Source organism: Bubalus kerabau, chromosome 3 (assembly GCF_029407905.1).
Source record: "Bubalus kerabau isolate K-KA32 ecotype Philippines breed swamp buffalo chromosome 3, PCC_UOA_SB_1v2, whole genome shotgun sequence".
In the NCBI taxonomy this organism is placed as follows: Eukaryota; Metazoa; Chordata; class Mammalia; order Artiodactyla; family Bovidae; genus Bubalus; species Bubalus kerabau.
The window spans coordinates 7783539-7809277 of record NC_073626.1 but is presented as its reverse complement, the minus strand read 5'-3'; the positions used below and the strand labels follow the sequence as shown (position 1 = coordinate 7809277).

Below are 25739 nucleotides of genomic sequence, written 5' to 3'. Positions count from 1 at the left end.
GCACAGGGACTCACATGAGCATCAAGTTTTAAGATGTATCTGATCCTTTCCTGAGAGAATTTTCTGATGGAAGAAGTAGAGGAAGTGGAGAAATATTGCAAAGGGAGTCTGAGGGTGTACAGAGCACATATGGTTCCTTTGTGGTCAGGCATGATGGCTCAGATGGTGAAGAATCCACCTGCCATGTGGGAGGCCTGGGTTCGATACCTGGATTGGGAAGATTCCCGAAAGAAGGGAACAGCTACTCATTCCAGTATTCTGGCCTGGAGAATCCCCACGGACAGAGGAGCCTGGTGGGCTACTGTCCATTGGGTCACAGACTTGGACACATCTGAGCGATTTTCACTTCACTCTGGTTAGGGTTCAGACTGCAACTCAACCTGCCTCTTAGTTTCTGTTGAATGCATTCAGCTTGGGCTTCAATTTCCTCATCTGAAAATGAGGATTACACTAGAACGTGCTTCATAGTGGTGTTTAGAGTGCTGCACAAAGCACTTGGAACAATACCTCCCGCATGGTAAGTACTATATTAGGCAATATTGTTACATTCGGTGTTAACTGAGGCTGTGGACCTGTGTATGGGATTTTATATTTCTCATTTCCCAGACTGCCCTTTCCTTTGAGAATGGTTCCAATGCAGACCTTATATTGTTGGCTCAGGCTTGCTCTTCCCTCGTGTTTAGCACCCGATGTCTGGGATCCAGTGATTCCTAGGAGGTAGTTTGCTTGTGTTTTGTGCTCCAGGTACAGCCTGCTGTTCTTTCCCCCAGATCCTGCAAGCTCTGATTAAATCACTGAGGACCGCCCACTCCAGACTTACTAACTGCACCAGGAGCACTTTCCTTAGGGATCTGCTCAGAACCCTCCTAGCCAGTTGCCCGGGGGAAACGAGCTGGTGATGTCACAAGGTAGACACTTCCAGACCTCTCTGAGGCCCCCTCTGTAGGGCCTGTGGCAGAGCCCAGTTCTGAAAACTTTGCCCAGCCTGAGCATATTCTTGTCCACTCCAAGACAATGCAGAGACCCTCATTCCCTTCCAGCGGTGTCCGAACTCAGGTATGTTGGGGTCATGGCCACACGTCTCTTCCTGGTTCTGTGGCTGCAGACCTCTTGCTGTACTTCTTCCCTCCTAGGGAATAGAAATGCCTATGCAAATGGAGTGTGTGGGACAGCTCTCTGTAACTCTTGGTTCTCTAGATTACAGGTAAAAATCTGGGGGTGGGGTGGGGGGAGGCAGCTAAAACCCTGGGGCTGATCGATAGAGGATCAAAGGTTATTTCAGATTTCAGAGGGCCTCAGAGACCTTCGGAGCAAGATTACAACACCCTTCCCATTTCTAGTTACTCCTGTCTGCGTGCTAAAGTTACCCACAATCTCTTCCACCAATCTCTTCCACCAGGTTTGTCAACCTCATTCTCATTCTCTCATGATATATTATGGCAACTTCCTCACACTTTCCTTTCCCCAAAGGACAGGGTAGAAAAGAGAATATTTGGCCGTGAGGGTATTTCACTAGACTTGACTTAACGATCAGGTCATTTAATCATGCCCCACCCTAGCCAAATAGTGCAAAGGGCATTTCTTGCATTGCTCCCTGCCCTCTTCAAAGCCTGAATACTGAAATGCACAAGCAAAGCTGCACATTCCCTGCTATTTTCTAAATGAAGGCATCTGAGACTCAGCAATAATCCTGTCCCCCACGTTTATCAGGACAGGAGCCTACGAGGGAAGCAAAACCCAGCTGCGTTGGAGTTGTCAGTCCCAGAGGGGTGTGTTTTACGGTGCTCGTCTCTGGCCTGCCCTAGGGCTTCAGCTGTTACAAGGACTCTGGAAGGAAGCTGCTCACTGCTCTCTGCTTAGACCTAGCCATGACAAGGACGTCTACGTGCGTATACCACTTGTTTGTCTTGAGCTGGTATATCTTCCTCAACTTTTATATCTCACGAGAAGGAGAGGATCCGCGGAACTCCCAAATCTTTCTAAATGGGGGACAATGGAAGTACCTAACATTCCTTAATCTGGTAAGTACGCATCCGGAAGCAAGCTGTTTGTCTCTAATATCAGTGCCTTAAACGTTAACACCCTTTGATTTTATCCAGTACAAAATTCCATGATCTTTCTTCTTCATAGTTTGTGAGTTTGGGCATTCTCTTTTATTTGGCAATTTGCTCTGAGAAACCCACTTTGGGAGTTATCCATAGCTACCTCTTGTGTTGACTAATTGTGAAACACTTTTTAAAATTCTCTTTTAAAGAATCTTATCTCTTTTTTAAAAATTATTAAAAATTGTTATTTTTTTAAAAAGTTTAACCAGAAGATAATTGCTTTACAATGTTGTGTTGGGTTCTGCCATACAACAGCTGGAATCAGATATTAGTCAGTGAGGCAGTTCAGTCGCTCAGTCATGTCCGACTCTTTGTGACCCCATGGACTGCAGCACGCCAGGCCTCCCTGTCCATCACCAACTCCCGGAGTTTACTCAGATTCATGCCCATTGAGTCAGTGATGCCATCCAGCCATCTCATCCTCTGTCGTCCCCTTCTCCTCCTGCCCTCAATCTTTCCCAGTATCAGGGTCTTTTCCTGTGAGTCAGCTCATCACATCAGGTGGCCAGAGTATTGGAGTTTCAGCTTCAACATCAGTCCTTCCAATGAACATTCAGGACTGATTTCCTTTAGGATGGACTGATTGGATCTCCTTACAGTCCAAGGGAACTCTCAAGAATCTTCTCTAACACCGCAGTTCAAAAGCATCAATTCTTCAGCGCTCAGCTTTCTTTATAGTCCAACTCTCACATCCATACATGACTCCTGGAAAAACCATAGCCTTGACTACACAGACCTTTGTTGGCAAAGTAATGTCTCTGCTTTTTAATATGCTATCTAGGTTGGTCATAACTTTTCTTCCAAGGAGTAAGCGTCTTTTTATTTCATGGCTGCAGTCACCATCGGCAGTGATTTTGGAGCCGCCAAAAATAGTCTGCCACTGTTTCCACTGTTTCTCCATCTATTTGCCATGAAGTGATGGGACCGGATGCCATGTGTCTGGAATCAGATATGTGTATACATATATCCCCTCCCTCTTGAACCTGCCTCCTGCTCCCCCGTATCACGCCTCTAGGCCATCACAGAGCTCTGGGCTGAGCTCCCTGTGTCTCACTAGCTATTTTTTTGTCAGCTGGTAATGTACGTGTTTCAATGCTACTCTCTCAATTCGTCCCACCCACTCCTTCCCCTGCTGTGTCCACAACTCCTTGCTCCCCTTGGATGTTTATTTCTCCTCTGCTCAAGCCCCCTCATGAATATGCATGTTCTCTTAGCTTGAAACCTCCCCAATTTTGCTATCAGTGTTCTCCTTACCTGCTGCAGGTAATAAATCCTTCCTTCTCAGGGAAAAAAAAAAAGAATCTTACCTTGAAGTGCTTCTCAGATGAGCCTAAACGAGGAACTAAAGTCATGGTCTCATGGTTTCCTTATGACATTGACAACATATGCAGAAGAGATTTTGAACTTTGCTTGGGGAAGTCTGTGAGGGAAGGCAGAGTGGCGTATGTTGCGTAGGAAGTGCAATTTCCAGTGGAGGAATAATGCCATTTTACAGCACACCCAGACTAACAGATTTATCTAAGAAAAGCAAATACATTTTGCCACATTCGGATCCCACTTCAATTTTTTTATAGGCTCAGGCTCCATCTTAAAGGACAAATCACCCAACCAAATGGCAAATGCACATTTTCAACCATCCACAAACCAATCACATCGCTTGCTCCTTTCTTCTCTTCCTAGCCCAGCTGACCACAATGGGATGAATGAAATGATGAAGTATAAGTGAACGGGAGAAAAATAGATTTCTAAAAAACATTTGGGGAATATGTAACATTATTTTTGGAGTTAAAAGCTAAGAATGCTGTATCCTTTGGAGGTGCTAATTTAAGCTTTGAAATTTTTAACCTAAATGTAGGGTGCAACATAAGTATCTGATTCCAATTCTTTGGCATCATGATCCAGGCAGACGTAATGCATGGTAAGAAAAAAAAAAATGACTCTCTGTAATGCTAAGGAGAGGAAATTCAGAAAGCTCAGTTCACAGAGGCCTGGAATTTCAGCTTCCTCTTCACTGGTAATCTGACTTTGGTGCCTGAAGTTTGAGATTTGAGCTCTGTGTACGTGCTAAGTCTATTCAGCCATGTCCAACTCGGCAAACCTATGGACTGTAGCCCACCAGGCTCCTCTGTCCATGGGAGTCTCCAGGCAAGAATACTGAGTGGGTTGCCATGCCCCCATCCAGGGGCTCTTCCCGACCCAGGATCAAACCCTTATCTACTGCATTGCAGGCAGGTTCTTTACCACTAGTGCCAGCTGGGAAGCCTGAATACAGCTCTACCATGCTTGAAAAATATCAAAGTGACTGCCTGTTTCAATCATAGAATTTTATGAAAACAAGTAAACAGAAAACAATAACAAAAAATGGTTTTGTAGAATTAGAATAATACAGCAAAAGTCTCAGCTTTCTGTATCTATTTGCTTTATATTAAGAATGGTCAATGTAAAGGGAGCAGTGTCAGCCAGGACTCATGATCTAATCAAATCTAAATTCTAGTATGGCTGTCCCATCTCACTCTCAGGTCAGTTCAGTCACTCCGTCGTGACCAACTCTTTGCGACCCCATGGACTGCAGCACTCCAGGCCTCCCATTCCATCACCAACTCCCGGAGCTTACTCAAACTCATGTCCATTGAGTCGGTGAGGCCATCCAACCATCTCGTTCTCTGTCGTACCCTTCTCCTCCTACCTTCACTCTTTCCCAGCATCAGGGGCTTTTCAAATGAGTCAGTTCTTTGCATCAGGTGGGCAAAGTATTGGAGTTTCAGCTTCAACATCAGTCCTTCCAATGAACATTCAGGACTGGTTTCCTTTAGGATGGACTGGCTGGATCTCCTTGCAGTCCAAGGGACTCTCAAGAATCTTCTCCAACACTACAGTTCAAAAGCATCAATTCTTCAGCACTCAGCTTTCACTCTAAGTGTGGCTAAGAGTGGATTCATCACCTATTCCCTCAAACCAGCTTAGTGACTTCTGGCTCAGTTACATGTCCCAGAGCCACCACATTTCCAGGAACGGAGAAAGACACTCATCTGTCAAAGACACATTTCCTAGTGCTAATTCCCTGAGTAACAAAAGGAAGACTTTTCTGCATTCTTGAGCAGTATAGTCTCTTTGGACATCTTTGGGCCCTTTGAAATGGGCTGAAAGGGGCTTACCTGTGGCTGTTTCCTTTTTGTTAGGTGTCATCTTGAAAGTGTGACTTAATGAAGCATTTTCCAATTGATAAAGATGGGTTAAAAATATTTTTAGAGGATTAATTTAAGGTCAGATTTCAAATACGTGACTTCATGTATGAGCCACATATGAGTAGTGAGCCACCAAGTCCTGTTTCCCCTCTTGCTGGGCTCTCCCCTTCTCCCCTAGTCGTAGCGCCCCTCTCATTATAGGCACTTATTAATTGGTACCTAGATGACCAGATCATCTCTTCACTGTCCTCTCACTATCAGTCCAACCATCCATCACTCAGATTTCAGATTAATCTTCCCGACAAATGGTTTTGGTTTTATTTTGTTTCAAACATCATGAGCCTGATTGGGAAGTGTGGTCAGCTATTCAAGAAACTAGAGTGGCTCCCTCCTACCTCACAGGATCAATTGAAAGTCCTGCTCTAGGAGCTCACCTGACTACTTCGCTCTCTTTCTGGCGCTCCCCTCCCCAGTAAGGCTGGTCCGTTCTCCAGGAAGCCCTGTGTCTTCTCCGGTGTTGGTCCCCAGGCTTTCTGCAGGCACTGCTCTATCCACAGTCACACCATCCTTGAACAAAAGTCTCCCCTGCTTCTCCACCACGTTGCTGCTTTCCCAGACCGCCTGAAATCTCAGATCTTCCTTAAAAATCTCTGCTGAGCCACTTTGTTTTTTCCAGATTTGTTTTTCCCTTTCCCTGAGTTTTTCCAGCATCTGTTAGTCTCTGCTTATTTATGTATTGTTTGCACCTCTCCACCCACATGTGATTCTTAACATTTCAATCAATTTGTCAATAGCTCTAGAACAGTAATTTGATCTCCACTCTTCACCAGCCCTAACATTCTACGAGTCTACATTGTATTATAGTGATGGGCACAGATTATCCCCGTAATAAAAACCTGGTGCCTTTGTATATTGACTGGACTTGACCTCAGACTTTTCTGCATTCCTGAGCAGTACAGTCTCTTCGGACAGCTTCAGGCCCTTCAAATGGGCAGAGAGGGGCTTACCTGTGGCTGTTTCCTTTTTGTTAGGTATCATCTTGAAAGTGTGACTTAACGAAACATTTTCCAATTGATAAAGATGGGTTGAATATGTTTTAGAGGATAAATTTAAGGTCAGACTTCAAATATGTGACTTCACGTGAAATACTGGGCCTTAAAATTTGTAGCTCTTGAGGTCTTAAAGGATTGTGTTTCCTAACGATTAGTGTTAGCAAATGACTAATTAACTAATGGTTGCATTTATAAAGTCACAGAGGTCTCATAACTTACTATAACACTCTTGGATTTATTTTACGTAAATTTACTGAAGTCAGTACCCCATCCTGCTTCCAGGAAATTTACACCCCTCCCCTTTAAATGGGGCTTCCTAGGTGGCTTCTTAGTGGTAAAGAACTGCCTGCCAATTCAGGAGACATGAGAGATGCAGGTTATCCTAGAGCCAATGATAACCGCTAGGCTATGCTGCCTTCCCTCTCCACAGAGAATTGGCTGCCTCTTCCCTGGGTCAGTGTACCCCCTCGGAGACTCACATCTCTCCTCTCCTTCCTCTACTCTCCTTAGGCACCAGGCAGGAATCGGTCATGGTGACCAGTTCTCCGTGAAATTCCCACAAATCACCTCACGCCCCAGGCGTCAATCCTTTGAATCCCCTGAGGTGGCCTCAGAAAGAAATGGGACACTCTTAGAATGCTGACTTGTATTAAGTCAGACTTTGTTCTCAGGGTCCATAATGGATATTCAGCCCACTAGAAATTAAGGCTGTCTAAAGAAGTGCAGGCATGCTAAGTCACTTTAGTCATGTCTGACTGACCCTTTGCGACCCCATGGACTGTAGCCCATCAGGATACTCTGTCCATAGGATTCTCCAGGCAAGAATACTGAAGTAGGTTGCCATGCCTTCCTCCAGAGGATCTTTCTGAGCCAGGGATCGAACCTGTGGGCGGCTCCTCAGTTCTACCACTCCTGACCCCGGGCTGGATATTTCTTTGTCTCTTACTTCCAAATCTGTCAGACAGAAATAAAAATAGTGCTTAACCACAGACTGACTGTGAGGGACAAAGGACCTGACATGAGGGAAGCACCCAGAATGGTGTTAAGCAGTAAACAGTGGAATGAGAAGATGGGAGAATGCTGGTGAGTTTCTAGTCATCTCAGCTAGAGCAGGGGTGGGGCAGAGGGGAGGGGATTTTGTGGGACATCAGTCCCCTCCCTGAGCACCATGGGTGGTGGGTCGTGGATTCAGGCAAGGATCACCCACCTGCCTCACTGCTCAAGTAGCTGCCTCTATGGGCTTTGTGCTCCAACTCCCCAGCTGGCAGAGGCCCACAGCGGAGTCACTGCTTTATCTACGTAGCAGAGGCCCAGTGGATGCTCAAGGGGGTCGGGGGGGCACCCTAGGGGAGAGTCTGCAGGCTCAAGTAGAGGGCAGTGAATCCCGCTGAATGTGAAAGCTCCCAGAAGCTGGGCATGGAAATCAGGCAGTGCTGCCGGACACCCGCCGGGTGCTCATGTTGGCTAGGCTTCCAGAGCCTTGATCTTCCACAAACATTACGTTCCCTCCACTCTGTCCGCTCCACTTCCATCCAGGGGTGGTCCTGGATTCCCCAGGGAATGCAAGCTGGGGAGAGGAGATAGAGGGAATTTTCAGCTACAATTTAAATTGGCTTGCGGAATTCATAGAGTTTGCTGGATTTTCCTCTTTTGAAAAATAAACTTCCTTCTGAAACGTGGTTGGAGGTGGTGCCTCATAACTGGGATCTCCAGGGGAGATTCTGGGCAAGCTCCTCCCTGTTTCCCGCGCCCCACTTCATCGACAGAGGCACTGACATTTCCCTCCGCTCTTCAATGCATAGGTCCTCAGGGATGGCAGAGCAGTGCCAGGGGGAGAGAGACGCCTGGGGACAGCTCATCGTCCAAAGTCCAAGGTAGCCCATGAACAGTGAGAAGACAGGGATTCATTTACAGTATATAGAGCCCACTTCCATACTTGGGACCAACCTCTGATTTCCATCATCAGTCTAATATGTTCACTCTCAAGCTCAACAGAGTCAGAAATAAATACACTTAACTGCCTAGTCCACAGAAACGCTTGAGATCACTGCTTTTACCTCTCAGAGAGTGGAAAGAATGTGGGCTGACAGGAGGGGAGAGTCCCCACCAGCACCCAAATAAAAGAACTGCAATTTATTGAGTAACCACGACAACCTTTTGGGAGGTTCACTCTGCACAGTATAAAGACTAGTGGCTGAAGGAAGGCCTAGCTTCCTGGGTGCCCCTCACTTGCCGTGTTCTCCTGAGTGAGTTACCTACCTTCTCTGTGCCTCGTGCATAGTGGCTGTGTGGTGTAGCCACGGACTCCTGCCCTTCCCAGCCTCAAGGTACTCAATCCCCAGCTCCCGGGAGGAGGGTTGACTGCTGATTCCTCACACGCGAGCGCCTGTCCCGCAGCTGTCCTCGGCAGAAGGGAGCAGCCAGGACCAGGGCTTAAGGCCAGTGACCGGCGGACCTGGGCTCCAGAGGCTGGCCTCCAGGACAACTCTGAAGGCAGAGCAAGCTCCAGAGCTCCTTCCCGGAGTGCGAGAGCAGCTGATGGCCCTCAGCTGCGCTGCCCTTCCAGTTTTCCTGGCTCCCTTCCTCTTGAGCCCTCCTCTTTGAACACTCGGCAGGTAGCTCTCAGCATCTCAGATGCTGTTTCTCGAGGAACCTGACCCACAAAATGTGAGTCAATGTATAGAAACGGTTCCTCTGCCGCCGCCTCTTTCTTCTTCTTCCTAATAAAGACATATTAACATAGAGCCTGCCCTGGTCTGTATCATGTCTAATTTCTGGCACCTAACAGACATTCTGTGAATGTTGGCTGCACAAATAAATGATTAAAACATGACTCCCACTGGTAAGAGTGACTTTCTAGAGAAGCCCATCCCGCTGATAAGACAGTCTACCCCATGGCCATCCTTCCCCTACACAGAAGCCAGCTGTGATCAGCTGCACAACACAGGCCAAGTACTCTGACAAATATATCTTCCTTCCAACCTGTCCCTCAATGTTCTTAATTCACCACTAGATCTCCAGGGAAGCCCCAATTCAGATCCATTTGGCAAAGACTTCCTCTACTTGCCCCAAGCGCCACCACCCTGACCACCGCAGTTATATATTAATAAAACTCCTCAGGACTAATCCCCATTTGCTGCTTTATTCTGGATTAATCCCCAGTGCAAGTGTTGCATCATTCTGAAGGCGAGACCTGAGAAAGTCTTGGCCTGTCTGAGTCAGGCACGGAGAGCTGAGCTGGGCGTTGTATTACTTGACTCATTCAATCAGAGCTGTAATGTCTTGCTCAGGAAATTTGTGGAATCTCCCTCTGTGGAATTATTTTTAAATGAAGCAATTCTCATTTCCTGGGATAGGTTAATAGGGTTCTGGCTTAAAGCAAGGAAAATAAACTTGATGGCTTAGAAAGGTTAATAAGCTTCTGTGTTCTCAAGATTTTTGTGAATCTTGTGAAGACGCACAAATGTAAAAACTGAATATCCTTTACCTGTGGTTTCTTAAATTGCACTAGTTATAAAAAAATGTAAATTAAGCTCTCCCAGGTGGTAAGTTTGTCAGCTAGCAATAAAAATGGAAGACCGTGAACAAACTTAGATCAGCAGCATTTCAGGAGAAGGCATCAAAGAGCCAATGGAATTACGCAAGAAAAGATAAATTAGAGGACAGCAACCCTGAAGTAAACCCTGACTGAGAAGATACCATCAGCTCTGCTTTTCTGAGCAGCCAAAGTAGCTGAGGAATGTAAACAACAGCAGTTTTGTTGTAAGAGCCATAAAAGGTGGCCAGTGGTCCTATCTTCTTTGAATACTACTGTATTAATTTTCTGCTATAACAGCACACCACAGGCTAGGGGACTTGAACAGCAGAAATTTCCTCCGAGTTCTGGAGGCCAGAGGTCCACGACCAAGGGGTAGCGGGGTTGCTTCCACAAGCCTCTCTCCTTGGCTTGCAGATGGCTGCGTCTCCCTGTCTTCACGTGGTCTACCCTCCGTGTGGTTCTGTGTCCTTATCTCCTCTTCTTATAAGGACGCCGGTCCTAGTGGGCTAGGGTCCACCCTACCGTCTTCATTTTAACTTCATCAGCTCTTTAAAGGCCCTGCGTCCAAACACAGCCCCTTTCTGAGGTACTGAGGGTTATAACTTCAACATGTGAATTTGGGTGGGGGAGTGGGTACCATTCAGTCCATAACAGCCGCCATGTTCCCCCTTGACTATTCTTTCTGCGAGTGTCTTCTCAACATTCTAGTGTATCATCCTTAGAGAATGAGCAGACGAGTGTCCGTTTTGTGAGCTGATTCAAACCTGGCCTCAAGGCCCTCCCTGAAGCCTCCCTCTCCTTGCTCCCAGCTCTGCTGTGAGCATCCTCTAGGCCCTGTGTGCCTGCTCAGTCGCTTCAGTCCGGTCCAACTCTGTGGCCCCATGGACTGTAGCCCACCAGCTCCTCTGTCCATGGGGTTCCCCTGGCTAGAATACTGGAGTGGGTAGCTATGCACTCCTCCAGGGGATCTTCACGACTCAGGGATCAAACCTGCATCTCTCATGCCTCCTGCATTAGCAGGTGGGTTCTTTACCTTTGAGGGCTTCCCTGATAGCTCAGTTGGTAAAGAATCCGCCTGCAATGTGGGAGACCTGGGTCCGATTCCTGGGTCGGGAAGACCCCCAAGAGAAGGGAAAGGCTACCCACTCCAGGATCTGGCCTGGAGAACTCCATGGACTGTATAGTCCACGGGGTCTCAAAGAGTCAGACATGACTGAGCACCTTTCATTTTCTTTACCTTTAGGGCTACCTGGGAAACCCTCAAGCCCTCGTTCTCCCTTATTTATTTCTCTTGGCAACCCCCCATCCCCTGCCTCCTGGGCTCCTCCACAAGGGCCCCACAGAGACTCCTTGTTGATGCCGACGGTGGCGCGGCACTGCAGGTGGAGATCACTGCCTCACGTCCACAGTGGGCATCTCTCCAAGGCAGCGTCCGCCTGTGAGCTGAGGGGAGAGGGGAGATGGGGTTGATGGGTTTGTGGACTCAAGTTGTGTCGGAGAAGGAGAAGCCCCGGAGGCTGTGAGTAAGGGCCGGTGAGAGCCCACTTTCTATGTTCCGCAACTGGGAAAAGGCAAGAGAAAGTCAGGATGCGCTTGACGTGGGATGACACGAGGAAGGTCCCGCTGCAGAAAGCGGTCACATGGACTTCACATGCTGGGCGGAGGCCGCTCTCCCCGAGGAGGGAAAACCTGGCAGACGCTCAGTGCTCAGCGCATGATGAATGGCCGTGTTGACAGAACGGTGCAGGCCTCCTCACCGGGGCCCAGGCCCCCGCCGGCCCTCTCTGACTCCAGCAGCTGCCTGCGCTGTCCTCGGGGGGCGAGCTGAAGGCCGCTGGGGAGGAAGGAGGGAGAGGCCTCTGCAGCCAGCTTCCACGGGCAGAGGCTGCCCCCCGGTTCTGCAGCTCTGAAGGGGCAGAAGAGCAGGAGTGAATGACAAGGCCAGGGGTGGTGGCAGCCTCTTCCTGGCCTTTAAAACTGTTGCCCACAGTGGTGCTAGTGGTAAAGAATGCGCTTGCCCATGCAGGAGACTTAAAGAGGCATGCGTTCCATCCCTGGGTGGGGAAGATCCCCTGGAGGAGGGCATGGAAACCCACTCCAGTATTCTTGCCTGGAGAATCCCATGGACAGAGGAGCCTGGTGGGCTAGGATCCCATAGCGTTGCAGAGTCCGACACGACTGAAGTGACTTCCCACGCTTTGTTGCACACCCACCCTCGCTGGAAGGCCCCCTTCTGGCTTGAAGCTTCCTCCTCAGGGTCAGATAGGCGTTCTTGCATGTTCCTGCTTTTCTACCATCTGGTCATTCTTGGCTACTTTGCGGCCCCTCCTGCCCCTTAGAGGAGGGTGTTTCCTCAGCCTTGGCTGCCCGCTTCTCTCCTCTTTCCTCTGTCATCTCTTCAGAAACCTCATTCCACCGTGGAGCTTCACTTTCTGCATCTGGGCAGCCCCGCCTCCCTGGAAACTGCCAGGTCTGCGTTTGCAAAAGCAAGTTCCTCTAGACAAGTGATTCTCAACCTTGGCTGCTCTGATGGAATCACCCGAGAGAATGTTTTAACATCCTGAAGCTAGGTTGCACCCCAAGACTCATCACATTAGAATCTTTGGGGGCTGAGAATCAGACTTCGGCATTTTTTGGAGTCATTTTTAATTCTCCCACCTGCAGACAGTGGTCTCTGGTCTGAGCTCCCACAGTGGTTTCATCTTTGATCTTAGACAACTGACACATGGTTTGTATGTTTGTGGGTTGTAAAGTCTGGCTTGAAAAACAAACTGGGTTTCCTGGCCTTGATATTGATCAACCATGAGACTTCAGGCAAGTTTGTTCAGCCTCAGTTTTCTCGTCTGTAAATGGGATGTGGAGAGGAATAATACTACTTACCTCAGGGGGTTGCTACAAGAAACTGAAAGCTTAGATCAGTGCCTGGCATACAACAGGAAATCAATAAAAGTCAACTGTTACCCCCAAATCAGCTGTCATAGTTTTGAGTAGTCAGTAAGATTTGTAAATGATAAATTTGTGTCTAATCCAGTGGTTCTAGAACCTAAGCCTTTACAAAGATCACCTTAAGAGTTTATTAGAAAATTAGAGTTTATTAGGGAACACATGTATACCTGTGGCGGATTCATTTTGATATTTGGCAAATCTAATACAGTTATGTTAAGTTTAAAAATAAAATAAAATTAAAAAAAAAAAAAAAAAAGAGTTTATTAGAAAACAAATTCCTGGGCCCTATCCCCAGAGTCTCTGATTCTGCAGGCTGGGGATGGGGTGGGGAGGGGCTGAGCACCCTCATTTCTAACAGACTGGGGGGCGTTGCAGGTCTGAGGACCCAGGTGGGAGCGTCCCTGCCCTCTTCCCCCAGCGTTCTCTCCTGCTCACCCCTGCTGCTCCAGGAGCGGCAGGAGGCCAGCTCGGCTAGAGGTCTTCTAGGGTCCCGGACACCGAGGTTGTTTTCCAGCCTCCAACGTGGTTGATCATTAATTAGTCCAACTGCCCAAGTACCAGAACTTGCCTGACTCAGACTCAGAGCAGAGTCCAGGCTGTTCTTTCCGTACCAATCAGAGCTCTCAAGGAACAGGATGGATTCTGAGGCAATAACTCAAAACCAGCTCCTAGTCTGTACTGGCATGACACTTTTTAGAAGCTGTGGGTTTGTGGCAACTGTGAGAATGGACAGAGTCTGCTCTGATTGTGATCTATGCCCTCGAAAACGACCCTGCTTCTTTTTTTAAAAAGAAAAACGTATTTATTTTTAATTGAAGGATAATTGCTTTACAATATTGGTTTCATTTCTGTCATACATCAGGGGGGGCTTCCCTGGTGGCTCAAACGGTAAAGAATCTGCTTTCAATGCAGGAGACTCAGGTTTGATCCCTGGGTCGGGAAGGTCCCTGAAGAAGGGAATGGCAACCCACTCACATATTCTTGCTGGGATGGTTCCACAGGCAGAGGATCCTGGTGGGCTACAGTCCCTAGGGTCGCAAGGAGTCAGACGCGACTGAGTGACTAACACTTTCACTTTCACTGCAGATATCAGCTGGAATTAGCCATAGCCAATGTACGTATGTACATAGCCATTGTACATATGTCCCCTCCCTCTTGAACCTCCCTCCCACCTCCCACCTTTCCCCTCTCAGGCGAGGAGAACAGACTTACAGAGACGGGCAGAGGGGAGGAAGGAGAGGGTGTGACGGACAGAGAGAGAAGCAGGGAAGCACATACACCGCCATATGGGACACAGACAGCCAGTGGGAATTTTCAGGATGACGCAGGGCACTCAAACTGGTGCTCTGTAACAACCTGCTTCTGTTTTACCCTCAAGGTACTCAGATGTACCCGAGCCCACCAAGTGCTCTATCCCCGTGGATTGAAATCGCTCCCTCAGACAGATAGTCTCTGCAAAGCCTTCAGATTGACTGTCTTTTTTTTTAGTTTTTTTTTTTTTTTTAGTTTATTTGTTTTAATTGGAGGCTAATTACTTTACAATATTGTAGTGGTTTTGCCATACATTCGCATGAATCAGTCCCCTCTTAATGAGGCGAGAAGGGGGCACTGGCTTCTTCCTCAGACAAGCAAGATGCTGTTGTGTGGGTCTCCCCTGGGGGAGCACAGAGGTCCTTCATGGTGCTCTTGACCCTGATTCTGGCTTCTCTAATGAGATTGCGGCACCAGGCTTTTAAAGCTATTTTCTTCCGAGGAAGGAGCCAGAATACATCCACCATTGAGTCTGGTGCTGTGCCCTGGTGCTGTTTACTTGGTTTTCCCCTCCTCTGTGCAGCCAGGGCATCTATCTCATTACATTCTCCTGTTAAGCGGACTCTATTCTGTTTCCATTTTCGCTCAAGTCCATTACACTAACTACTGTACACATCATTATCCCCTAAACAACTTTACACAATCCGTTTTAGTGAGCAAGGTCAGGGCCCAGTGAGCTGAAAGACCAGCCTTCCAGTTGGCTCCCAACCAGAACAGCCAGCAGCCCCCTGCTTCTCAAATCAACCCTGCTCCCAGAGGGATGGCGCTTCACGTCAGTGAAGAATGTATTAATTAAAGGAAATGAAAATGTGCTCATTTGTTGTAATGAATTTAGCTCTTGCAGGCCATTTTCTTCGGGGTGGCCTGCCTGGAAGATGTGCTGAAAAGAACCAAAGGGAAAAAAGACATTAAGTTTGTAACAGCCTTCAGGGACCTGCTTTTCACCACACTGGCTTTTCCGATATCCACAGTAAGTTACAAAGATATACAGGTGATATAATGCACGTGTCATATGGACCAACGGTTCTCCTAGGCAGCAAGAGCCCATTACTGTAATCCATGGCAACTGCGTTTGCATAAATAGCCCGAGGACTGCATTGCACCGCCCAGTTCTTGGGGAAATGAGACACATCGCTGCCAAGATTTATCATTAGCTTTTGTATCTTTGTGAATGTTTGGTACGAGATCCTTATTACTGTCTGGCAGGGAAGTCTAAAGGACCTTTCTTAACCAAAATACATCCAAGATAACCTTGGTTCCAGCAAGATGATGGGAATGGAGGGTGCTAAAGATGAACAGGGAGGCCTGGCGTGCTGCGATTCATGGGGTCGCAAAGAGTCGGACACGACTGAGCGACTGAACTGAACTGAAAGAGGGAGATGAATAATTTGCCTTTCATACATCTGGTTTCACTTGAACAATAAGCATTTGTTACTTTTGCAAGTGGAAACCATTTTTTAAAAAAAGGTATGAAACCTTCCAAAGTTGACATTTTGAGAGGAGAGAGACAGTCTGTCTGAAATACCTGGGGTGGGGCCCACAGTGGGTGGTGCCTCATGCATTTTGTTGAATGAGTGGACATCGAGAAAAAGCAAGGCATATGCCAGGGGCAGTTGTAGCTGGTACTGTCCACATTTCTACAACATCACTCATGATTTCATTCATTAGTTAGAATGAAAACAAACTGAAGCCAGGCACACCAGCGGCCCAGCAGGGCCTGTAATGAAAAATGACTATCTCCTTCCACCTGTCATTGTCCTGCTTCCTACAGTATTGAGACTTTAAACTTAAATCCAGCATGAAACTCTCTAAGCACTAATGAGTTCTCAGATGGCAGAGCAAGTACTGGCATTCCAATCTTACTTTGCAGGACACCTTCTCCTCCACCCCAAAAAATCTTCTAAAGCCCAAGTTGCTTAACAAAGGAGTTTATTCATTTTTTCTAAGAGTTAGAAATTGAGCCTTTGGAATTTAAGAAGATAGGACAATCAGAAGATTAATGTGTTTTTTGTTTTTTTATCTCTGCATTGATTTTGTAGCATGGAAGGCAGAGACTTTGAAAAGATAGCCAAGGGGTACAAGAGGATGGAGATCAATCCAGAGTTCTGAGCAAGAAAGAGATCCAACTGTCAGTTAACTAGCTTGGTGGATTATCCTGGGGGCTTGTCACTTATTCTCCCCCCAAACCCCACCCCCAACCCCGACCCCAGTCTTCCTGCTTCCCCTGGCCACACCTACCTAGAGAGTGGGCAAGCCACGTGTAAGGCTTAGCCACTCCATTTGGCTGCTTTCAACCCTCCTGGGGAAGCTTAGGGAAGAGAAAAGTCATTGGTTAAAATGAAATGACTTAATGATCTGCAAATTCTGTTTCTCTACATCCTCTTTGCCTGCCACAATGACAACTGATTCCTAACTCTCTGAAGTCCCCAGAGACTGAGCATTGTAATTCTGTGATAAATGATTTTTTCCTTCATTTAATAATTCTATATAAGAATGTATCTTTAAAACTGGTATCTATTTTTATTTTGCTATGTTTTCTCGACTATCTTAGGAAGCACTGATTGAAAATAAACCTAATGGTGTCATTTTTCTGTTCTATTTTGCAGTTTGTATTTTTGTCATTCTGGATTCTCTTTCTCTACGATAGAGAACTCGTTTACCCTAAGGCCCTAGATAACATCTTTCCAGTGTGGTTGAATCATGGAATGGTGAGTAAAAGGAAAATTTAGTGAATCCTGAAAAGCAATAGACTCTGTTCTGAGAACTCCAAGTGCCTTATTTATGTTTCCAAGCTTCTCCTCAAGCCCTGGCATCCCGCTCACTCCTCCCGCTTCACCCTGTCACTGTTTATTTAAAGAGCGCACAGAACGTGAGATGAACAAAAAGTGGTGCTGTGGTCAGAGTCACTGAGAGCAGATGGGATGTCCAGGCAAAACTCTTGCCAAGTTGCTTATGAAGTCATCGAAAAGACATGAAACCAAATGGACAGGCAACTTCTTGGAGGTTCCGGTCCTGAAAGAGAAGCGCCTTCAGCAAATATTAATAACGTGTAATGCCATTCCTACCTGGGAATTGAATCAAGCAAGCTTTAAAATTAATCCATCCTGAATGTTAACTAGACTTACCGTGGTAAACATTTTTCCATACATACGAACATCAGATCATTATGTTGTACTCCTGAAAGTAATATGTAATTCCTGTCGATTATACTTAAACACCTCCCCCACCAAACCACCCAAGTGTTCAAAGTATATGTCACAGCTCAGAAGTCATTTCTTAGTCGATACCTGATCAGGAACATTTATCACAAAGTGTTCTGCATAATTCTGTTTCCCATTTGATTTTTTTATTCATGCATTTATTTTTTGAGGAACTGAAGAGTAAACAGGACCTGTTCTGAGTTATTCAGGTCACGGTATCTGGAGGCCACTGACAGTGGCCTGGACAAGCAGAGCTGGAGCAGGACTGCCCAGGTCTGGGATGAAGGAGGAGGTCTGAGTCATGGGCACAAAGCAATCGTTCAGAGTGTTTGCTCCATTTCTCAATATTTACAAAATGTATTTCCACGTTAGTCAAGTGTTCAGAAGGAGGTCCGAGAGTCTGTGAAGCAAATGACGTTTAAACACCTCCGGGAAATCACAAGGGAGTTGCATGTCCAGGCAAAAGGAGAAGGGGTCAGCAGAGGAGGAGATGGTTAGATAGCATTACTGACTCTATGGCCACGAACTTGAGCAAACTCTGGAAGACAGTGGAGGACAAAGGCAGCCGGCATGCTGAGTCCACGGGGCCACAAGGAGCCAGACTTGACTGAGCAACTGAACAACAGAGTGTGTCAAGGCTCCTTGGGTTCACGGACTTTCTTGCACCCTCAACTTTTCCACTGTCCAAAACGTACACGATTAGCAGTTTGGAAAAGCGGCTCAGTCCACTAATTCTGCTCTACCACATGGCCCGCCCCTTAGGAAAAAAACATACTTTCACTTTAAATATGTTCTCAGTGAGATACTAATTATTAACTAAGGTATACAATTCCAATCTCATTTAGAGTTCAGGACCAAATGTATTAAATAAATCCCAGCTTTCAGAGACCCCTCCTACAACCTTCTCTGTGTCAGATCACCTCCTCACCTTCCCAGCTTCCCATGAGCATTAATCTGCAACCCTTACAAAGGGAATATACTGAATATTTGATGGCACTCACACTATATTAAATGGGCTTCCCGGGTGACTCAGTGGTGAAGAGTCAGCCTGCCAATCTGGGAGACACAGGAGATGTGGGTTCAGCCCCTGGGTCTCCTGGAGGAGAAAATGGCAACCCACTCCTGTACCTGGAAAAATCCCATGGACAGAGGAGCCTGGGGGGCTACAATCCATAGGGTCGAAAAGAGTAGGACATGACCGAGACTGCACACACAGACACACACACACACTGTGTTAAGCCTTTTCCTCAAATAGGAGCCCATTTAATTCACACAACTTTCTTTAAATAACAACTATAATCCAGACTTTTTTCCCAAATTTAAAAAAATACTCAGAAAATTTAAGTGATTTACCTGGGGCCACTGAACTCATAAGTGGGACAGTATTTAAATCCAAGGCTGATTCACTCTTCATCCCCTTATATTACAGTAAGTGCAGAACTTTTGGTTTGATCTGGTTTCATAATTCACCAGGCAATCAAAAAATATGTCACTTTGCTGATTAACATAGCAAAGTGAGAATTCTCACTTAAAAAAATCCAAAACCCCCATCTGCCTGCTAATAAGCCAAAGCACTACTTAAGAAAATGAAGCTATTTGAGACAACTGACTGAGCTAGACGTTACTGAAATAAAAAGGCAGAGTATTGAAAGCGTCTTTTATCTGCAGCCAAATACATATATCAAATAAATACCTTTTCGAGGTTTTGTTAGCCCAGCTAGTAGTTTTCTTACATCTATGTCAAGCTTCCTACCTCTTTGGGGTACCATTTTCCCACATGGAAGTAAAGTTAGGTTTCTTCCAAATAGTTGTGATGGTGATGCCCAGCACTTGTGAGCTTCTAAACAGCCATATGGATTTTTGGTACTTTTGGAAGCAGACAGCTTGATAACGTACATCCTATCCATCAGTTAATTAGCAAGGCAGATACTGTACAACAGAGAGCACAAAATAGTTGCGTACCTTCACAATTGGGGGTTTCTTTTCACCCTGCTTCTTGACTTTCGGCCAATCAGGTAACCTGAATCCTTTAACGTGAAAAGTCAAAAAAGGTGGGATGAGAGTGAAAAAGAGAGCAAAAAAGGCAACCTGCCCTGGGTCAGACACAGACTCTTCTGTGATTTTGTTAATTTAATTGGAGAATCTCTCAAGAGAGCCATTTCTGTGAAAATGTTGGTGTCAGCAAAACCAGCATTGGGTGCACCCAGTGGGGTCATCCCCAAACTTCCAGGCTCCTTTTCGTGTCTGACCCATATCCAGTGTGCTCACGACTGCCTCTCATCCCTCTCCCCCAACCTGCCACCCTTACTCTGGACATTTTCTGGCCTCAGTATTAAAGTCTCCTGGTCTGTGGCCTCAAGGAATGCTCTCTGTTAATTTTCTAAATACTGGTACAAAAGAATACAGAAATGACTGTTACTGGGTTAATTTGTTAACACTTCCTACATTGTAACAGTGTCCTTGTGTGACAACTCAAATGAGTAAATAAAAATATCCAGAAACCACCACTGTGGCGGCCAAAGTGATGATGGGTAGTCAAACCGGACATTGGTCTACTTGCCTCCACGTGGGGCTGGGCCTGGCCTTAAAAGGAACCAGTATTGTTCCTTTTTTTTCTTTCCACACTATAAGAATTTCTTCTGTACAAAACCAGTGTTATGCTTTCCTGAAAGGGTCTTTCATTTCACAACGGCATTTACGTTTGCTATTCCTTAGCTTTGGAATATGCTTCCCGTTGCCATTTGCATTGCTGCCCTGGGTTTATTGATATTTGTGCAGTCCTTCATAGTTTATAAGGTGCTTATATACACATGCTCAATAATCGGGTGGTATTTTCAAATGCAGAGGGCCTCTGAGGGGGTGGGGGGGTGGTTCTCTGATATTATCACCTTTCATTTGGAGAAACCTGAATGATGTAGGTTGATTTCCAGAGAAATAAGTTCCCCAGACACCCCAGGTTAGGATCTAACTGTTTCGTCAGTTACTGAGTCCTCCTCCTGCTGTTTATATCTGTCTTTTCTGGTTCTGTCTTTAGTAGTCATTTAGATAATGCCTGAGGAGTTAATGTTTTCCTGGCAAAACGTGGTGGAATACTTTGTCGTTTCTTTCCCTTCTTTCATGAAGACTGGAGAATGCTTAGCAATAAAACAGTCAGGTTGATCTACTTGAAATAAGGCAGCCTGACCGTGGTGGATGTAGGCATTTCACTGATGTTACTGTTTGGTTTGAATATACAGCAAGGATAGAAAAATGTCAATTAAAGGTGATGATCAGCTTTGAACGGTCTTACTGCAATGGCAAGTCTAGAATGAACTAGAGGGGTTAGACTGGAAGGAGACCAAAGACTTGAAACATAAAGGTTTTAGAACTACACTGTGTCAAAGGCGAGAGTGGTATTTCTTAATTTGACAAATATTACGTCACTGTAAGATGATCACTGGATTTGTAGTAGTGACCTCTGGTGACTTGCAGGAGAGAAGTTTGATCAAGGGGGCCAAGGAGAGCCTTGGTAGTGCTGTATGTCTTCGTTTCCTGCTGCTGCTGTAACAAACTAACACAAACTTAATGACTTAAAACAGTACAAATTATTATTTTGCAGTTCTAGAGGTCAGAAGTTCAAGGGGTTTCCCTCATAGCTCAGTTGGTAAAGAATCTGCCTACAATGCAGGAAACCTGGGTTTGATTTCTGAGTGGAAAAGATCCCCTGGAGAAGGAAATGGCAACCCATTCCAGTACTTTTGCCTGGAGAATCCCATGGACAGGGGAGCCTGGCAGGCTACAGTCCATGGGGTCACAAGAGTTGGATATGACTTAGCGACTAAACCACATGTTCAAAATGGGTCTTAAATGGGACAAACTCAAGGTGTCAGCAGCACCGCTCCTCCTGGCAGCTCTAGAGCAGAGTCTCTTTCCATGCCTTGCCCATCTACAGTCTGTCTGCATTCCTTGGTCCATGGTCTCCTCCTCCTTCACATCTGTTGCACCATTAAATTCTTAAATCTTCTCTGAACATTTTGTACTCTAGACCAAGTCCACATTAGAAAAAGAAGCTGTGACTGCCAACAATGACCAGAGAAGGGTGCTGGGAAATAACTTGTCATGTGACTCTGCAGAGGGAAGAGCAGCTCTAGCTAAGCCAGTGACTGGATATGTCAACGCTGTTACCACAGGAAAGACCCTTTTTCACAGCCCTGCCCTAAAGCTCCTGGGCAAGAATGAAACTAGAATCATTCATCACACCTTGATATTTACTTCGGTATTTTTTTCAGGTTTAATCACTACAGTGTTATTTATAAGTTGTCCTCTTGCTTTAAAATACCTTATTCTTTCAATTCACCTCCTAATCTAAAGTAGATTAGGCTCTCCAATGGGACTAGAGAAACACTGAGAAGTTAAATGAATGCTTAAAGCTCAGCAGTGAAATCAGAAGCTAAGCTGAGATTAGAAGGCAGAGTGAGTTGAGTAAGGACAATAAAGCCATCTTGCCCCTCAGGAAGTCTTAAGGTAAACAGAGGAGATTCTGATAATGAACTTCCAAAGGATTACCAGTCCACTTAGAGTTTTATATAACTAGAACCAAGCAATCACAGTGCCTGCTTTCTTCATCACTAGAGAGCAGGAACCAGAATGGTGAAAGTAAATCTTTTTTTTTTTAATCCTAATTCAGAGAATTTCCGATGTGTGCTAAAGAGTAGCTTTCTTTAATAATTCTATTATCCAGTGATACTCTATCAAGGGGCTGCCTTTTAAACAGAAGAACATCAGTAGAAAATACATCCCAATTTCAAAATCAAGGTCAAAGATTTTTAATGATCAAAAATTATACATGTCTTCTAAGAAGTTACTGGGAATATGAATAACTGAAATCATTTGGTGCCCTTGAGGGTTTGCTAGCAGTTCTCCCCTCCTGTGTGATGTAATTAATCCCCACTTCCATGGGAACCATGTGCAATACCACCAAGAGGATGCTAGAGAATAACCAGGATGGAGAAACTCACAACAGAAGACCCTAAACCTCCCTGAAATTCCAAGACAGATAAATAGAATCTAAGTAGGTTCAGTTCAGTTCAGTTCAGTCACTCAGTCATTTTCGACTCTTTGTGACCCCATGGACTGCAGCATGCTAGGCTTCCCTGCCCATCACCAACTCCCAGAGCTTACTCAAACTCATGTCCATCAAGTTGGTGATGCCATTCAACCATCTCATCCTCTGTCATCCCCTTTTCCTCCTGCCTTCAATCTTTCCAAGCATCAGGGTCTTTTCAAATGAGTCAGTTCTTTGCATCAGGTGGCCAAAGTATTGGAGTTTCAGCTTCAGCATCAGTCCTTCCAGTGGATATTCAGGAGTGATTTCCTTTAGGATGGACTGGTTGGATCTCCTTGCAGTCTAAGGGACTCTCAAGAGTCTTCTCCAAAACCACAGTTCAAAAGCATCAATTCTTCAGCACTCAGCTTTCTTTATAGTCCAACTCTCACATCCATACATGACTACTAGCAAAACTAAAGCTTTGACTAGACAGACCTAAGTAGGTAGGGGAGCGTTAAAGTCCCATGATCTCAGAACAGAAGTGAAAATGCCCACAAGCAGCCTGGTGGAAAGTGGAAAAGCCTTCTCTGATAGATCTGAATGGACATCCCCTTCCTAATTAGGGAGCCAGCACAGAAAAGCCCCTTCATGCTTCTAGCTGCTTTGTAACCCGACAACAGACACTGAAAGCTGCAGAGTCCTGCCCTTGAACAGGGAGCTGCTGACAGGCTCTCAACGAGCACCCACCTCTCTTTCCCTGGTCTCTCTATCTTCTCTGCCTACAGAGCAATCACTCATGCCTAACTGGGAATTGAGCCTCTCCAAGTCCTCTAATCTTACTCTCACCTCCAGGTCTTTGGATTACCAACCAGGAGACGATTTCTATGAGCTTCCTTGGTGACTTGGTGGTAAAGAACTAAACTGCCAGTGCAGGAGATGCTGATTCCATCCCTGGGTCAGGAAGGTCCCCTGGAGGAGGAAATGGCAACCCACTGCAGTATTCTCGCCTGGGAAATCCCATGAACAGAGAAGCCTGGTGGGCTACAGTCCATGGAGTTGCAAAATGTCACACAGGACTTAGCAACTAAACCACCACAACAAGAAGATTCCTATAGAGAATTATCTAGTCTATTTGATGGTGATTCCACTTGCCCACATATTATACACCCATCGCATGGTTTCCTAGCTCTCACATGCTTATATTCAAAGTTTTGAATTCCCAGCTCTGCCCTCTGTCCCTCCCAACCCAATGGGCACATTCATTTATATATAGGTACTTGCTTGCCAGCTGCTTCCTAAATCTCAACAGCTCTTGCAACCCACCATAACTTACCAGCTTCAGCCCTTTTCTATCACCTTCATGTACTCACTAGACTCATTTATTTTCTCTAAAAGTTTCTACTTAGAGCAAAGCTGAGGAGGAGTGAGAACATGGAGACGAGAATGAACTCTTTCTCTAAGGACCTAAGGAGTTTATGAGTGTTGAGCCACGTGAGACAGGCGTGCTCAAAGAGAAGATCCTGCTTTTAAGCTCAGTGATTCTACACTGAGTGCTGAATGTATATGCACCGTCTTTTAATGCTGGTCTGACAGCCAAAATGGCCCAGATGCTGTTAAAGAGCATCTCCATTATTACAAAAATCTGTAGGCCGGTCGTGCCCACTCCCCCTAGTCACTCAACGAATCAGCTATCTAATTATGAATGTTTAATAACAGAATAAAAACCTGACATTAGAAACAAGGCTGCTGATCAGGAGCAAGAGGGCATGGCCATTGATTATTTGAAAATACCATTTTTGCTATTGTTTTAGGACATGTGACTAACAGACAATAATGTAGTGATATTTCCCTTTTTACCCAATTCATGCTTGACATTCTTTAGTAGCAGTGATTGGCAGAGATACTAAAATACTTAACCTATCAAACAGTATTTAATAAAAGTCTTTTGTCTCCAATCAACCTAGGGAGTTTAGTTTAAGGCTTATATGTGGGAACATTTTTAATTAATATGCATACTTTTTCTGACATATTTTAAAATACTTGGCAAACCTAATCATGTCAGAGTTAGTGGCATTAAAATATCACGGTGATCACAGAAACTGTAAGCTTAGCAAAAAAGGTGCTTAAGAAATATTTGTTGAATGATATTTGACAACTGGAATATTAAGCTGCCTATCCAATGGGGATGACACTTAATATCTGTTGAGACAGTGACTTTTAGAGCATGGTATATATAGTCTAAGACAACTCCAGGTGCAGATGAGCAGGAAATGTGCCATCTGGTGAACCAAACTCTATCTTCACAAAAGCCCTTTCACATCTGTTAAGGTTCTTCTTGAGCTAAAAAGTTGGAATGGATAAATATTAGGAAGAAAGGTGCTGGCCCTTGATCCCTAAACCTCAGTTGGGGATGAGTGGAAGCAAAATGTCTTGGCTCTGGGTCTCAGTTGCAGAAATGGTTGATCTCAGATCAACAAGTTTTCTACAAGTTAAAGTTTGATTTAATGTAAAGATTTTACTTAGGTACCAGAAAATCTCAGTTCTAGCCCCATTTCTGGGATTGTCTTGCTGTGTGGTGTTTGGGAAAGCTAATAGACTTACATTGGGTATTAATTCCTTAAAATAGGTGTGTTTACTCTTCTTAATTCTCCCTGATGCTATTGTTGTTCAGTTGCTAAGTTGTGTCCAGCTCTTTGTGACCCCATGGGCTGCAGCACACCAGGTTTCCCTGTCCTTTACTATCTCCCAGAGTTTGCTCAAACTCATGTTCATTGAGTTGGTGATGCCATCCAACCATCTCAACCTCTGTCATCCCCTTCTGCTCTTGCCCTCAATCTTTTCCAGCATCAGGGTCTTTTCCAATGTGTCAGCTCTTCAAATCAAGTGGCCAAAATATTGGAGTTTCAGCTTCAGCATCAGTCCTTCCAAGGAATATTCAGGGTTCATTTCCTTTAGGATGGACTGGTTTGATCTCCTTGCTGTCCAAGGGACTCTCAAGAGTCTTCTCCAGCATCACAGTTTGAAAGCATCAATTCTTCGGCACGCAGTTTTCTTTATGGTCCTACTCTCACATCCGTACATGATTATTGGAAAAACCATAGCTTTGTTGACAAAGGTGATGCTATTAGGAGCAAATAAAATAATATGTGTGCAACATAAAATGCTATCAGGGATATGTAGCAACCTACGCCAAACTGTTGTGAACTTGGAATCATCGTCACCCCTTATCCATCCTCCGCTGTGTAGCAAGGGGTAAGCTTGGAACCACATGCCAGCTCCTAGAATCTCTTTCTCCATATGGTTCCAGGTAAGAGTCAGCCAATGAGAGGCACACCCGTGAGATGTAAAAGTGGAGATGTAAAGTAAGGAAACCATT

At 45.5% G+C, this 25739-nt stretch overlaps 2 protein-coding genes across 6 annotated transcripts in view; one reads left to right on the top strand and one right to left on the bottom strand.

Annotated features, from left to right (window-relative positions):
- The first annotated feature begins 878 nt into the window (after positions 1 to 878).
- ADTRP (androgen dependent TFPI regulating protein) overlaps positions 879 to 25739 on the top strand; it is a 68549-nt gene continuing 43688 nt past the window's right edge. For 2 of the 5 annotated variants that reach the window (XM_055570586.1, XM_055570589.1), the window contains exons 1-4: positions 879 to 1056; positions 1711 to 2021; positions 14973 to 15107; positions 16744 to 16845. In XM_055570586.1, the coding sequence (XP_055426561.1) occupies positions 1869 to 2021; positions 14973 to 15107; positions 16744 to 16845 (390 nt within the window). In that variant the 5' untranslated portion in view covers positions 879 to 1056; positions 1711 to 1868. Of the gene's footprint in view, positions 1057 to 1131; positions 1205 to 1710; positions 2022 to 14972; positions 15108 to 16743; positions 16846 to 25739 lie in introns of those variants that run through there. The other 3 variants (XM_055570587.1, XM_055570588.1, XM_055570590.1) reach the window with 3 other exon arrangements.
- TMEM170B (transmembrane protein 170B) overlaps positions 16574 to 25739 on the bottom strand; it is a 208310-nt gene continuing 199144 nt past the window's right edge. Inside the window, exon 5 of the transcript XR_008711315.1 lies at positions 16574 to 17149. The gene's annotated coding sequence lies outside the window, so the exon portion shown is untranslated. The remainder of the gene's footprint in view (positions 17150 to 25739) is intronic.